This window comes from Macaca nemestrina, chromosome 6 (assembly GCF_043159975.1).
Source record: "Macaca nemestrina isolate mMacNem1 chromosome 6, mMacNem.hap1, whole genome shotgun sequence".
Taxonomy (NCBI): Eukaryota; Metazoa; Chordata; class Mammalia; order Primates; family Cercopithecidae; genus Macaca; species Macaca nemestrina.
The window spans coordinates 53524924-53540667 of record NC_092130.1 but is presented as its reverse complement, the minus strand read 5'-3'; the positions used below and the strand labels follow the sequence as shown (position 1 = coordinate 53540667).

The following is a 15744-nucleotide window of genomic DNA, read 5'->3' as shown; positions in this document are numbered from 1 at the left end:
TATTAGAATACAAAGGAAATAGAATATAGGAAAAATGTAAAAAAAATCACACTGGCAGAGACACACCCTTTAAGACTGGAAAACCAGCAAATACAACTGCTAACTAGACAGCAATGGGAGAGTTGTGGAGAGCCTGGTCACTACGTTAACACAGGAGAGAGCAGACCTAGCCGGGTGTAAACAAACTGTCAGGATCAACAAACTATGAAACTCCTGCAGAGTTCAACAAAGATACAGCATAACTAGTGTACATCTACAACAGCACTAACTAACTAGAAAATATAATGGAAGATAGATATTATTTATTAATTTATTTAGAGATGGAGACTCGCTTTGTTGCCAGGCTGGAGTGCAGTGGTGTGATCTCAGCTCACTGCAACCTCCACCTCCCGGTTCAAGCAATTCTTCTGTCTCAGCCTCCCAAGTAGCTGGGACTACAGGCGCATGCCAAAACACCCGACTAATTTTTGTACTTTTAGTAGAGGTGAAGTTTCATCATATTGGCCATGCTGGTCTGGAACTCCTGACCTCGTGGTCTGCCCGCCTCGGCCTCACAAAGTGCTGGGATTACAGGTGTGAGCCACCGCGCCCGGCCAATATCATTTATAATAGCAGCACCAACTATAAAATTTGGGAATCAAGTTAACAAAGAACACACAATAATTTTATTGGAAAATATTAAAACGCTATTACAGGACACAGAAAGCAGCTGAATATGTGATGATATGCTATGATCATTATATGGGATTACTAAAAATTGTAAAGATGTCAATTTTAATGAAATGAATTATAAATTCACTACAACACCAATAAAAATTCCATTAAGACCTTTTCAACTACTTAACAATTCTAAAATTTATACACAAGAATAAAAAGTTTGATCATAAATAACTAAGTCAATTCTGAAAAAAAGAAGAGTGAAGTTGTAACGGGGTTGGGGGGAGTTGGTCACTCCACTAGGTACTGAGACATGCTGTAAAGCCACAGTAAAGGCCGGGCGCAGTGGCTCACGCCTGTAATCCCAGCACTTTGGGAGGCCGAGGCGGGTGGATCCCAACTGAGGTTGGGAGTTCGAGACCAGTCTGGCCAACATAGGGAAACCCCGTCTCTACTAAAAATACAAAAATTAGCTGGGTGTGGTGGTGGATGCCTGTAGTCCCAGCTACTCCGGAGGCTGAGGTAGGAGAATCGCTCGAATCTGGGAGGCAGAGGCTGCAGTGAGCCAAGATCACACCACTGCACTCCAGCCTGGGCAAGACAGAGGGAGACTCCGTCTTAGGAAAAAAAAAACAAAACACACACACACACACACACACAGAGTAAGATAAATGGTGAGATAATGCAGGAACAGACAAAAAAGACTGAAGCCATAACTGAGTGCTCAAAAAGAGACCCATGTTTATATGGAACTGGATATATGATACAGGTGACACTACAAATGAATGAGCAAAGGGTAGATTGTTTAGTGGATGATAATGAAAAAACTGCCTGCTTTAGGGAGATAACAATGGATCCCTATCTTATACCATATACAAAGGTGAACTCCAGACAGATTAGAGGCCTAAGGGTGAAAGATAAGACTAAAGCTAAAGGAAGAAAATATGAGAGAATAACTTCGTGCTTCAGGAATGAGAAAAGACTTCTTAAATTTAAATAAGACTACCCATAGTACAAACTACATAGCAAAACTCACAATTGACTATGTCAAAATTAAGGATTTCTGTTCAACGAAGAATACCATAGACAAAATTAAGAGAGGGTTGAACAAATGAGAGATGACTTTGTCTGACATCAAACTGACTAGGGAGACTAAAAAGGAAAAGATAGGGAACCCAACAGGAAAAAAATCAGAAATGTAAGTTTGAACAAATAAGCAATATAACACTAAAACACAGATTTATACTATCAGATTGGGGACAATGAACAAATAAATAATAGCTTGTGTTGGAAAGGATATGGAGACATGGGAAAACTCAGCTACTACTGCAGGGAGGGGTGTCTAAAGTGAAATACTCCTGGAGAACAATACCAAAATAGTGAAGTTAAATATGTCTGCGTCCAATAACCCAGCACTCCCACTGATGGATACTGATGCACTGAAACTCTCTGACAGGCTCATATGCGGATGAGTACGAGGATGTTCATCACAGCACTGTTGGCTGGGTCAGGGAGCTGCAGGTAACATTAAGGGAATGGAAAAGTAAAATGGAATCCCAAGCAGCCATTAGTAATGAGGTAGTACACGCAGCAACATGGAGACATCTTAGAAACACTGTTCAGTGAAAAAAGTAGTTGTAATATCGTTGATGTAAATTAAGACATATACTCACAAAACAATATGTTTTGCAAAGATGCATACATATTCAATTTATAATATCAAACATATTAGAGAGTGGGTGCCTAATGGAGGAGGAAGGAGATAGGAGTGGAGATTAGAAGTGAAAGAGAAAAATTTTTAAAACTAGTGGCTGAGTCCGTGCTCTGATTGCATGGGTCTGAATCCCAGCTGTGCCTCTTACTAGCTCTGTTACCTTGGGCAATTAACAACCTCTTTAGTTAAGTGTCCCCGTCCCTAAAATGGGCTGGTAACTGACAGACAAAGACGGTCTCCAAAAAATTCTGTCCCGCCCTGTCTGCATGTAGTTCCTCCCACAAGAGGCGGGCCTGTGACCGCTTTGACCAATAGGATACAGAGTAAGTGCTGCCCTGGGACTGCCTAGTCCCGTGTTTAAGCAGGAGCCCTGGGCCGCCACAGCAGTTTCAAGGGATCCTAGGAACAGATGCCACGTGGAGAGGCAGGCCACGTGGAGCAGCACTGTGCCATCGGACTGTGTAAGACACCTGGCAGAGGCACTGCCCAGCTGTGGCCAGATCAACCCGTGGAATAATGAGACAATAAAGTGGTTGTTTTGGACCACTAAGTTCTGTTACGTGGCACTAGATAAGGTTATGAGGATTAAATAAGATAATTTTATTTTTTTCTCTTTTGACACAGGGTCTCGCTCTGTCGACCAGGCAGGAAGTTCAGTGGCGCGATCTCGGCTCATGCAGCCTCGACCTCCGGGGCTGAAGTGATCCTCCCACCTCAGCCTCTTGAGTAGCTGGGACCATAGGCGCGCACAGACACACCTGGCTAATATTTGTATTTTGTGGAGAGCCGGGGTCTCATCATGTTGCCCAGGGTGGCCTTGAACTCTTGGGGTCAAGCCATCTGCCTACCTCAGGCTTCCAAAGTGCTGGGACTACAGGCGTGAGCCACAGCGCCTGGCCAGAAGGTAATTTTTAAAGTGTTGGATAGGGCTGGGCTCGTTGGCTTGCGCCTGTAATCCCAGCACTTTGGGAGGCCAAGGCGGGCGGTTCACGAGGTCAGGAGTTCGAGACCAGCCTGATCAACATGGCGAAACCCCGCCTCTACTTAAAAAAAATACAAAAATTAGCCAGGTACGATGGTCACGCGCCTGTAATCCCAGCTACTCAGGAGGCTAAGGAAGGAGCCTTGGGCCCCCACAGCTGTTTCAAGGGGCCCTAGAAACAGATGCCACAGACTGAACCCCAGAGGTGGAGATTGCAGTGAGCCAAGATCCCCCCACTGCACTCCAGCCTGGACGACAGAGCAAGATTGGGTCTTTAAAAAAAAAAAAAAAAAAAAAAAAAAAATCAAAGTGCTGGTTAGTGCATGGCTCATGGGAAGGGCCTGGCACTATATACGTATTTGTGGAATAAAAAACAAGGACCTAATGGTCACAGAAATAGTGTCATGACCAAGAATGTAAGATTAACTTAATTCTTTGCACATGATGTTCACAGATAAGCTAAAACCTCTGATAAAGACTCATATATTCATTTCCTTGATGGGAAAACTATGGCCCTGACTGATAGATGAAAAGTGTATTCCAAAAAAGAGAGTGTCTCATAACGAAGCAGGGCTCCCTGAGCCAACTCTCCTTCTGTTGTCTTTGTGCAGAGAATTCAGAGCCTCAAGAAAGCACTGGATGTATGAGCTCAGTGACTCACGAATGTCTCATTTCTGGGAACACAGACAACTGATGGGCTATATTCGTTTTCCTCTGTAGCACTAGACCCAGAACTAGTACATTTTTATCTGTAATGAATTCTCAATTAACTCTAGGTCTGGGTATCAGGAAATACAAGGAAAACAAAAATCTACCCATAATTCAAAGATCTCAATCAAGTCAGTAATTTCAATCTCCAGAAAGTTATCTTAATAGTTCTTTTTATTCCCAAGCACAGTGCACAATAAGTATCGGTTGATTATTTTACATTAATCCCACTTCCTTTTGAATAAGAGTTAAAACAATTTGTTTATGGTCTTTCAAATTGATTATTGAAATTGTTCTTTGAAATCCTGGCTGGGGCAAAATAACCTAGACGGTAGCAATAGTGAGTGGAAGGATAGAAAGGGAATGGCACCACTGTTCATTTGTGAAGGGGGAGCTAAGCCTTGTGAATCTTACAAGGACTATATGAGGTAGATACTATCCCCATTTTACAGAAGCAAAAACTGAGGCTTAGATAGATGGGGTCACTTGTACACAATCTGCAGCTGGGACGCTGTGGAGCCAGGATTCAAACTCATGTAGTCTTGGCTGCGCATGGTGACTCATGCCTGTAATCCCAGCACTTTGGGAAGCTGAGGCAGATGGATTGCTTGAGGTCAGGAGTTTGAGACCAGCCTGGCCAACATGGTGATACCCTGTCTCTAGTAAAAATACAAAAATTAGCCAGGCATGTTGGTGGGCACTTGTAATCCCAGCTACTTGGGAGGTGGAGGTGGGAGAATCTCTTGAACCTGGGAGGCGGAGGTTGCAGTGAGCTGAGATTGCGCCCCTGCACTTCGGCCTGGGTGACAGAGCGAGACCCTGTCTCAAAAAGAAGCCACACAAAAAACCTTCATGTAGCCTTACTCCCTAGCTGGTTCTCTTCTACTCTATCATGTTGGGAAGAGGAGCCAGGATCACCCCAGAATGACTGAAATAGCAAGAGGAAGGCAAAATGTCCTAAAGCCAATTCCTAGACACTGAGACTTTTGTGAAACCATAAAAAAAAAAAAAAAAAAAAAAAAAAAGAGTGTATCATCTGAAGGCATCAATAAAAAAAGAAAAATCCCAGCACTTTGGGAGGCTGAGGCGGGAGGATCATGAGGTCAGGAGTCCGAGATCAGCCTGACCAACATGGTGAAACCCTGTCTCTACTAAAAAATACAAAAATTAGCTGGGCGTAGTGGCACACACCTGTAATCCCAGCTACTTGGGAGGCTGGGGCAGGAGAATCGCTTGAACCCAGGACCCGGAGGTTGCAGTGAGCCAAGATATCGTGCCATTGCACTCCAGCCTGGGCGACAGAGCAAGGCTTTGTCTCAAAAACAAACAAACAAAAAAAGAAAATAACAAAATCGGTGGGTCGTAGCCCATGTATTTCTGCAGAACTGACATTTCGAAAGAGTTAGCAGTTGTCCAGATATCACAAGCCATAGGACCAACTTCTCATGACTCCAACCTCAGCAGCACCAGACTTCATGTGGTCCATCTGCAGAAAGCAGGTCCTCATATGCTTGGCTGGGAAGAATGATGTCAAGCCAAGTCCATCATGGTCCCTAACTTCTTGTCCTAAAATAAGCCTGAACCTTGTCCCCATGCCTGGCTCAACTCCCATTCTACTTCAGGCATCAGAATCACAACTCTACATTTCTCATCTAGCACTAGGGACTACAAGTTGTGTGGCAGACCTTCAGGCAGCTTCTAGGAACACTCTGGATTGAAGTGGAAAGGAAGCATTTCCTGATTTCATTTCCTAGCTGTCTTTCCTTCTCAGGTTCTTTGGGCCATGGGGCATTTCCTAGTGTGGGCAGCTGCATAAGCTGTGGGGAGTGTCAGGCAAGGCTGAGGGGATTCAAATATGGGAGAAAGATGCACGGTGCAGGCGCAGACCCAGAGCCCAGCCAGGGTCAGTGTCCCGAGGGGAACGATAAGGACCTAGGAGGAAGTGGAACCAGAAGCTGGCTGCTTCCCCAAGTGTGGGGTCATTTGGGCTGCGATTTCAATTCCGTTTTCTCCTTTGGCTCCTCCATGCCCCAGATGAATTATTTTCACTGAAAATGAAATGCCTATGGCTACAGCCCCACTGAAAGTGTCAATCCATGGCAGGGCCCAGGCACTTGGGGCAGGGGAGACTAGGACAATGAAAGACAAATCAAAGTAACTTCCAAATCATGCCATTTATTTTTCCTTAATGGATTTTACAGCTCATCTGAGTCTCTGCTCTGTTCTCTGAGGAGCTGTAGAATTTGTGTCGATGCCCTGTGTCCTCCGTCCTTCCCCAAATGAGCACACATGCAGGGCAGGCAAGAGCATGCTGGATTTGTCTTAGTTGTTAATTCACCTTCTGGCTTCACTGTGACACACATTTATCTCTACATGATATTCTCAAGAAAAATGATTAGGACAGAATCACAGCAAGGAGTATGGAAGAGAGGGAGTTTTTAAAAAAGTCTGTGGAAGAGAAGCAATGAACCACCAGGGTCCTTTAGGTAAAGGACCCCCACTCCTCATCTCTTCCTCTTCATTCTTGATCTTTCAAAAAGAAGTACAGGAAGAGGTCTAGGCTAGCAAGGGTGCTGGTAAGCTGCACCGTGCCTCTGTACCCATGAACAAAAGGCACCCCTTCCTGTAGGAGGTGTAGCCCTTTCCATGGGGCATGGCTTGGAGGGGATGAAATATCCTCCAAGAGTTCAGAATCCCCTATGGGCCCTGATGCCGATGGAGATCAGAGCCTCTCGCAAGGAGGTCCCAAGCTGGTGACCTGGGAAGGGAGGCACTGATGCTCTGCCTGGCTGCCAGGGGTGTCCTGCCACCATCCCACATGCAATCTACTCCTTGCATCTTGGACTCTGCTTTACTTCATAGGGCAGGGATGCAAACACGAAGGAAAGAGGTGTGGCACAGGCACAGTATTAATGTGCAAACCCTTCCTAACGCAGGATCCCCATTGACTGCCTGGGACCTGGCTGCCTTTGATGGTGTCATGTCTCATCTCATGAACCAAGATGGCAGGAATTCTCTGCAACCAACCTTGACAGGAAATCATCCTGGAAATCTGCTGCTTCCTTAATTCATGGAAGAAGCAGGGAGGAGAAGGGAGATGGTCCTCTCATGAATGTTGTGCCATTCAGTTGAGAGGCGTCACGGTTCGTTCACCTGACAGTTCAGGGACTAAGGCTGGGTGGACATCATTTATCAAGTATATTACAGGGCTGCAATTCACCAGCTACCAAGCTGGACTCTTTGCTCTGGAAATTTAATGTGTGGCAGCTGTGTGCAGCCGGTGGTGTCCAGCATTTTAAAAAGGTCAATTAAGAAACTGTTGGTGGTGGTGCAGCTAATGACAGCCCAGAGGGGTGAGCAGGGCGGAGTAAACAGAAGGGCTGAGACGTATATTACTGGAATTGAAGTGTCCAAGTGAAGCGTGGTGGGGAGGAAATCTATTGTCACAAGCCATAAAGCACATCTGAGTTTTGCAGCGGAGAGCAGTACAGCTGTTTCCCTCCCCAGGCAGCGCTGGGGGCAGCCAGTGAATGGAGGGCTCCCCGACAAAGGGGACACCTGCATCAGCTCCATCAATTTGCAGACAAAAATCGCTACCCTCCTCGCTGCCTGCTCCTTTGCACTTCTCGTTTTCCCACGTGGGGAGCACAAGGCAGATGCTGGAGTGATACTCAGAATGTGGGTCATGTTCTAGAATTCCATATTTTAAGCATTCCCGAAGCAGGGCTCCGCCCCTCCTCGCTGCGTGTGGGCGGGCGGACAGCCGGGAGCCTGAGAGTCAACCCGGGCCAGCGCTCTCCTCAGAAGACATCCGCTCCTGCCTCGGCGCGCGCACAATGCAGGCTGCGGATCAGACCCTTTACCCCTGCGACGGATAAAAGAGGGACGCGAAACCCTTAGAAAAAGTCTATTTCGGACTGTGACAGAATTGGCTCATGGTTGGGGGAAGGCACTGTGTGGGGCTCTTTTTAAAGAATCAGACAAAGGGGTCTTAGAATAAGTGCAGGGCTGCTAGGACAGGCTTTTTTTTTTTTTTTTTTTTTTGCCACATCTACCTGTCAAGCTAGAAATTCAATAGAGCAATGGGAATGCTAATTGATATGCAAAACAGGTCTAGGGTTCCTAGAAATGTCTAATGATCCTCCAATTCATTATGAATGCAGAATTAAGACATGCACTAAATGAGATGGGAGTGAGAACACCAACCTTTTTGCTTTTCCTTTTAAAACCTGCTTTGAGAAACTTCACAGGTTTTACGATTTAAAAAAGAGTATTGCAATCAGTGGGTTTTGTCTTTCACACACTGGATTATTTATTATTAGAAAATAGCTTCTATCAGCTGTCAGTACCAAACAAGTTGAAAGGAGTGAGCGTTTCACCATATTTTTTTTCTCCTTAATGATATTTAAATAAACAGCTCACTATGTGGAGAGTTGCCATGCCCTTTTTCCCTTTAAAAACTGAATAATTAAATGAAGTTTAGTAGAAAACATTCTTCAAATATGACTTGTTCTGCATCTGTTATGCTGTCTCCTTGGGTAACGGACGGAAAAAGATGACAAAGACCACTCAGGCTACCAAAGTACTCCAAAGAATCCATAAGAGAAACTGAGAAACAAATAAACTAACTCAAATAAGACCCAACCAAACCAAGAAACCAGTTTTTATGTTGGCTTTTTGATTTTGATTATCATCTAAGTTTAATATATATATATATATATATATATATGTATGTTTGAAATAGTAATAAAAAAGGAAGAATTGAATTGCATCCGTAGCAGGACAACCTTCCTCATACGTTAAAGAGGTGTTCAGAAAATTCCATACAGTATCTGCTAAATAAACATGTTTGGCAGCTTAGCAAATATCATATGATTGCAGCATCCATGATTTGAAGTAAAACAGCATTTGCTTTCTTCTGGCGGAGGTCGTTGCTCGGGGTAATGTGCTAACGCGCTCTGGATGTTCTTAGACCCACAGGCTTAAGGAAGGGCTTGGGGGTGGCTCAGTGCATGACCCCAGGGCAGACACTTCCAAACCCCAAACAATGAATCAACCAACCAACCACACAAACGTCAAACAACTGTCTCCTTCGAGTTCCTCTTGACGGAATGGAGGCCCAGCAAGGACTGCTGGTTAGAAGGTACATTGACAGACTTTGGAATGAGGAGAATCACCCTCTGATTGGTCCGACGCCACTCATTGTACAATCGACAGTGGTACCTAAATGACACCTGGGGGTGGGAGAGGAAAAGGAAGAGAAAAGAATTCAGGTGAGCAGAAGTGGATAATCAATACAAGAAACAAATACGTCATTTGAAAGAGCTTCAAAGAGCTGGCAGCACTAAAGCAGGGCAAGAACCCTGGGCAAAATGGCTCTGGCATGCAGTGAGTGTTGAAAGATTGGGCAGCAGCCAAAGAGCACCCTATGTGTGGACACATGGGCAGGGCTTGCATGGTGGCTTCCTTTGTTCCTCCTCATACTGGGTAAATTCAGGATATAAATGGGAAAATGAGGTTCTTTCTGAGTTTGGATTTATTTTTGGACTAGTGGTGGATACAATGCCAGCCCTTGCCCAGCTGTGTGACCTCGGCAATGCGCCTATCAGGTGCCTAGGTTCTTCTCCATTAAATGAGTGGGATGCTAGGGCTTCACGTACCTTCCTGCAAGTTAGACTCTGCATAACTCAAAGGATCCCATTCATACTATGATATGAAGGACACCCTTTGTACTGTCCTGTGGACAACCTGCACAACAGCTTGATGGCCCCAATGGGTGATTCCCGATTGCATCCAGCTCTAGCATTCTACAGCTTCCAGTAAGGAAATTGCAGCATGGGCACTAACTCCCCTAATAAATCTTCTTGAGGGGGTGAGGCATGACTCCCTTGGGTGCCCACTGTGCCTCAGGCTTACCCACATGGCACTGAGTGTCCTGAACAGCACTGTGCATGTTTTTCTCTCCCCCTGCACTAGAAGCATCTTGAGAGCAGGGGTTGTGTTATGTTCATCTTTGCATGCCCAGCACCTGTTACAGTGCCTGGCACTTAGGAAGTTGCTCAAAAGAGTTTGCTGAGTAAATGAATGAGTGAATAAGCATCCTATATTTTCTGATTGCAACACTGCTTCAAACTTAAGCCTCTCCTTTTTTCTTTTTCTTAGATGGAGTCTTGCTCTGTCACCCAGGCTCGAGTGCGGTGACATGATCTCAGCTCACTGCGACCTCTGCCTCACAGGTTCAAGTGATTCTTGTGCCTCAGCCTCCTGAGAAGTTGAGATTACAGGCATGCGCCACCATGCCTGGCAAATTTTTGTATTTTTAGTGGAGACGGGGTTTCATCATGTTGGTCAGGATGGTCTCGAACTCCTGACCTCAGGTGATCCACCCACCTCGGCCTCCCAAAGTGCTGGGATTACAGGTGTGAACCACCGTGCCTGGCCGAGGTGCTCGCTTTTTATGTACATACATTGGAATGAGATGCTTAAACCTGTAGTCTGTTTTGGAGAAGGCCGGCATAAAACATTAGGCCGGGCGCGGTGGCTCAAGCCTGTAATCCCAGCACTTTGGGAGGCCGAGACGGGCGGATCACGAGGTCAGGAGATCGAGACCATCCTGGCTAACACGGTGAAACCCCGTCTCTACTAAAAAAATACAAAAAAAACTAGCCGGGCGAGGTGGCGGGCGCCCGTAGTCCCAGCTACTCGGGAGGCTGAGGCAGGAGAATGGCGTAAACCCGGGAGGCGGAGCTTGCAGTGAGCTGAGATCCGGCCACTGCACTCTAGCCTGGGCGACAGAGCGAGACTCCGTCTCAAAAAAAAAAAAAAAAAAAACATTGATGGACTGTCCAAGAAATTCAGAGTCTGATGTGTAGGTAAGTGCTGGAAAGGAAGGAGCTCATGAGCTTGGAGTGACAAATCAGGTCTGGGCTGTTTAATTATCTGGGAGTGGATGGGTTGTGTTGATCCCACTAAAGGTCTGTGGTGGTCAGAAAATAGGCTGGCCTGATGACTTGGGCTCGAGTTTCTGGAAGTAGATGAAAGTGCAGGCCCTTGATCAGAATGGGCTTTTTAGTCTTCACGGCAGGGTCATGAAATTCAAGGCCACTTATTCAAATTTCTGAGGCTAGAAAGCAGATGTCATGGGCTGAGTGCCAGAGAGAGTTGAGTATGAAAATATACGCTTTTAAACTCACACAGATGTGCTTTTCTTCAAAAGTCCCTAAACATGCCAAAGTGGATCATTTTGGGTTTTTTTTCAAGCTTGATTCTCTTGTATCTATTCTGTCCTGCTGCTGCTTGGTGTCACTCACGAATGTAGGAGAGGCAGGCTGGGAAGCCAGCTGTTCAGGGCCAACAGCAGGAAAGAGGTGGAATGCAAACAAGTATTATACTAATAAGGAACTCTGGCAATATAAGAAGTCTGGAATCTGTGAACATTACAGGAAAGCTGGATTTCAAATAAAGAGTCCCCTTTTCCATGATGCTGAGAGCTGTGCACACTGGCATTAGTAATTGGAGAAGTAGCTATGAGTGCAGGCCGCAGGCTCTAGAGCCAGGCACACGGGCCTGGAATCTGCATCCTCTACTTAGTGGTTGCATGACTTGGGGAAGTTATTTGCTGTCAACAAGCTTCAGTTTCCTTGTTTGTAAGGTGTGAATAATGATACTTGATGTAATGCATATAAAACACCTAGCACAGGGCACAGAGCATACATTTTAGTGTTCTTGGGCTGTTATTTTGTGTGTCTTAAATATAAGAAAGAATTTTGTGACACCCTTTAGATACAGGATAACAGAAAAAAAAAAAAAAAAAAGAAGAAGAAGAAAAAGAGAGACAGAGAGGGATTGGGCTATTTTCTTTAAGGCTCTGCTCTCAGCGTGGTCCTGGACCAGCAGCAGGCTGCATCACCTGGGAGCTTGTTAGAATATCAGAATTTCAGGCCCCACCCAGACCTAAGGAATTAGAGAGTGCATTTTAACAAGATCCCCAGGTGATCCGCATGTGCATTCAAGCCTGAGACGCACTGCTTCAAGGAACACGGGGAGTCAACAACTTAGCAGGTCTCCTGGTTCTTTGGCCAGGAAATTTAAAAATTCAGCCCACTTGTGTAGACAAACAGATGAGATCTTATTATACATTAATCTATTTTAATTGTGGTTAATCACCACAGTCTGCAGGCAAATTCAATCAATAAAAAGCCAGCATCATAAGAAGACGCTTCTTTGTCAGGGAAAATAAAGGCAGTTGAGCACAACGCCAAGGAGACCACAGGTTTGCATTGCCCTGGGTTAATGCTACTTCTCTAGATGCTCCAAGACACTGCATCCCTGCAATGCAATATAATTGGAAAGAAAGGAGGTCTAGTTTAGAAGAAGAATAAGGCAGTGAGGAAAAAGAAAACATAAAATAAAAAGATGCTAAAACAATAATGTCAGGAATTTCACTTAGATATTTCTTTTTTTTTTTTTTTTTTTTTTTTTTGAGACGGAGTCTCGCTCTGTCGCCCAGGCTGGAGTGCAGTGGCCGGATCTCAGCTCACTGCAAGCTCCGCCTCCTGGGTTTACGCCATTCTCCTGCCTCAGCCTCCCGAGTAGCTGGAACTACAGGCGCCCGCCACCTCGCCCGGCTAATTTTTTGTATTTTTAGTAGAGACGGGGTTTCACCATGTTAGCCAGGATGGTCTCGATCTCCTGACCTAGTGATCCGCCCGTCTCGGCCTCCCAAAGTGCTGGGATTACAGGCTTGAGCCACCGCGCCCGGCCCACTTAGATATTTCTTAAAGTTTTGAGTTTAGGAGAGAGGAGGAAGAGAGTATAGAGCCACTATTCTAAAAATACTACTCCTTATGGGATGGGCTTCCTGAAGTTTCTTAGTTTATTCATCTAACTAACCTCCTATCATGGGCAAGTCTGCTATACAAAGAGCTGTGATCACATGAATATTAGGAGAAGGGTTAGAAAATGTTAGCATCTACTCTTCCCATAAGGGAGGTGACTGTGGCTGGGGCAAAGGTGTGCTATAAAGTCACAGCAGGTGGCCAGGCGCATGGCTCACGCCTGTAATTCCAGCACTTTGGGAGGCCGAGGCGCACGGATCAACTGAGGTCAGGAGTTCAAGACCAGCCTGACCAACATGGAGAAACCCTGTCTCTACTAAAAATACAAAATTAGCTGGGTGTGGTGGTCTATGCCTGTAATCCCAGCTACTCGGGAAGCTGTGGCAGGATAATCGCTGGAACTCGGGAGGTGGAGGTTGCGGTGAGCCGAGATCACACCACTGCGCTGCAGCCTGGGCAACAAGAGCAAAACTCCCTCTCAAAAAAAAAAAAAAAAAAACAAAAAACAAAAAAAAGCCACAGAAGGCTTTGGGATATCTGATTACATATTTTGATTTTGCCCTTTCTCTCTGGAAGTGATGGTGTGACTTAGGGATATAGGGATATCAATGGGACGAGGCCTTGGCAAACGGCCTCCGCAGCAATGTGCCCAGCTCACCTATCTATCTCTCACTGCACCGGGGAAAGGAGTATAGGAGTGAATTGGTCATGGGGAAATACCGCTGAATACCCTCAGGCTGCTCGTAGGCCTTGTGGGGGATGTGTCTAAAGCAGCCCCACAGTGAGCCTTGTTGGGACAGCATTCCATTGGCGGTTCCCCTTTTATAAGAAGAATTTAAACAATCAAACCATGGGACCAGGAATCAGCCTTTGAGGAACCCGGTTGCTCATTCATTCCCTTCTGTGCTGGACACTGGTTGCACCAGTGATGTAGTGAGTGGAAAGACTTCCTATACACGGTGCCTCAATTCTCCTCCAAACTCCAAACTGGGGCTAATACCAAGTCCATTACCGACAATTTCTTCATGTTTAATGTGGACTCAGTTCTCAGCCAGCTGTCTTTGTGTCTGTCCACGGGCTTCAAATCACTTGTGACATGGATAGTGATGTTTCTGGGACACCTCTACCTGAGCTCTTAGGGTGGAGCTGGCCAAGGCCCTGGCCTCCTGGGGCCCAGGTGTGCTCCTGGAACACAGCAGGTTCCAGAAGGTGGGACTCCCTGAGGGTGTGTCAGGGCTGGACCCGCATCACCATGTGTGCCTGCGAGAAACTCCAAGGCACTCTGAGGCGTGCAGCATGAGCGCTTGTCCTTCTTCACAGTACCAGGGAGGCCCTTCCAGGAACGGCTCCTCTGAGGACCCAGGCTTGGACTGACACCGTGTTTGTTTATCTAAGACATTTTCACAGCATATTCTCCTTAAGCTTGACAGCTTGTTTACAATGGGTTTCTGCTGCAGGGCAGTTTCCAAGTGCTGTCAGCTTCTGAATTACGGCTCTTGCCAGGGCTGCTCAGTACAGCATTTATCTGGGATGGAGTTATTCTATGTTCAGTAACCTATTGCTGAGCTGACTCCACAGCACGTTTTTCACACCAGTCAAAGGGGAGAGATGCCTTCTTTCCCTGCCCTAACTTTGCATTCTATAAAGGCAGGGGGAGGGTGGAAGCTGGCAGAGCAGGGAAGCCGCAGGAAGGAGCCTGGGGCCAACACTCTGCTAGGTGCTTGCACGTATGTTCTCAGACGTTATCTCACTCTTTGCAATAACCCATTGACTCAGTGGTTATCAATTATTTCCTGTATTTTTTTTTTTTTGTATAAGAGGAAGGATGAACAGAGAGGTTAAGTATCCTATTTGAATTTACACTGTTATTAGGATGCTAAATCTTGGGTTTAAACACAGGGCCCTTGGATTCTAAATGCATGCCTAGCACCGCCCGTGAGAAATATTTCTGGAATGAAGTATGTTACCATTTTCCTGAAAGAGCCTAGTCTAGGTACCTTTTCCACCCAAACCTTTCTTTCACCTGGGATGGGAGATGAAACAAGGTCACATCCATTTTTTCTCAAGATAACCTTCTTTCTTTTCTTTCTTTCTTCCTTCCTTTCCAGCCACCTATCACCCTGTTTCTTTCTTGTTAGATAAGTGTATGCTTCACAAAGCAGGATTTCAGAAAGGCCTTACATTGGTTTTGAAAGCCCAGCATTTAAGTTCACTTCATCCATCCTTCATCATAGGCACTCTTCTAAAAAAAAATTGTAGACTAGAAAACCTCTAAACATGGCAAGAACTTATATTATTCTCCAAAGTACTTTCCCATATACATGTTGACTTAAATCTCATAACACCAGGGGAATTTGGCAGGATGGGCATTACCAGTATTTCCACTTGACAGATGAGGACACTGAGCCTCACAGAGGTCAGATGACTTTCCCAGAGTGGTGCTGTGGACCAAGAGTTAGATGGTGCTGCTAGGACTCCTTCATTTCTTATTTCTAACCCTCCTCCCATCACAATGGAAGCTTCTGGAACAGCTTCATTGCCTGATTAAAAATGAACCAGGACGTACTTTGGAAGCATAGACTATTTTTTTTTTTTTTTTTTGAGGTGAAGTCTCACTCTGTCGCCAAGGCTGGAGTACAGTGGCATGATCTCGGCTCACTGCAACCTCTGCCTTCTGGGTTCAAGCAATTCTCCTGCCTCGGCCTCCCAAATAGCTGATATTACAGACATGCACCACCATGCCCGGCTAATTTTTATATTTTTAGTAGAGACAGGGTTTCCCCATGTTGGCCAGGCTGGTCTCAAACTTCTGACCTCAAGTGATCCTCCCACCTCAGCCTCCCAAA

General features: G+C 45.6%; 1 protein-coding gene across 7 annotated transcripts in view; it reads right to left on the bottom strand.

The window, feature by feature from the left end:
• Nucleotides 1–6216: 6216 nt before the first annotated feature.
• Nucleotides 6217–15744, bottom strand: part of MARCHF3 (membrane associated ring-CH-type finger 3) — a 167157-nt gene continuing 157629 nt past the window's right edge. For all 7 annotated transcript variants that reach the window (XM_071098515.1, XM_071098512.1, XM_011710153.2 and 4 more), the window contains one exon: nucleotides 6217–9295. In XM_071098515.1, coding sequence (XP_070954616.1) covers nucleotides 9137–9295 — 159 coding nt within the window. In that variant the 3' untranslated portion in view covers nucleotides 6217–9136. The remainder of the gene's footprint in view (nucleotides 9296–15744) is intronic.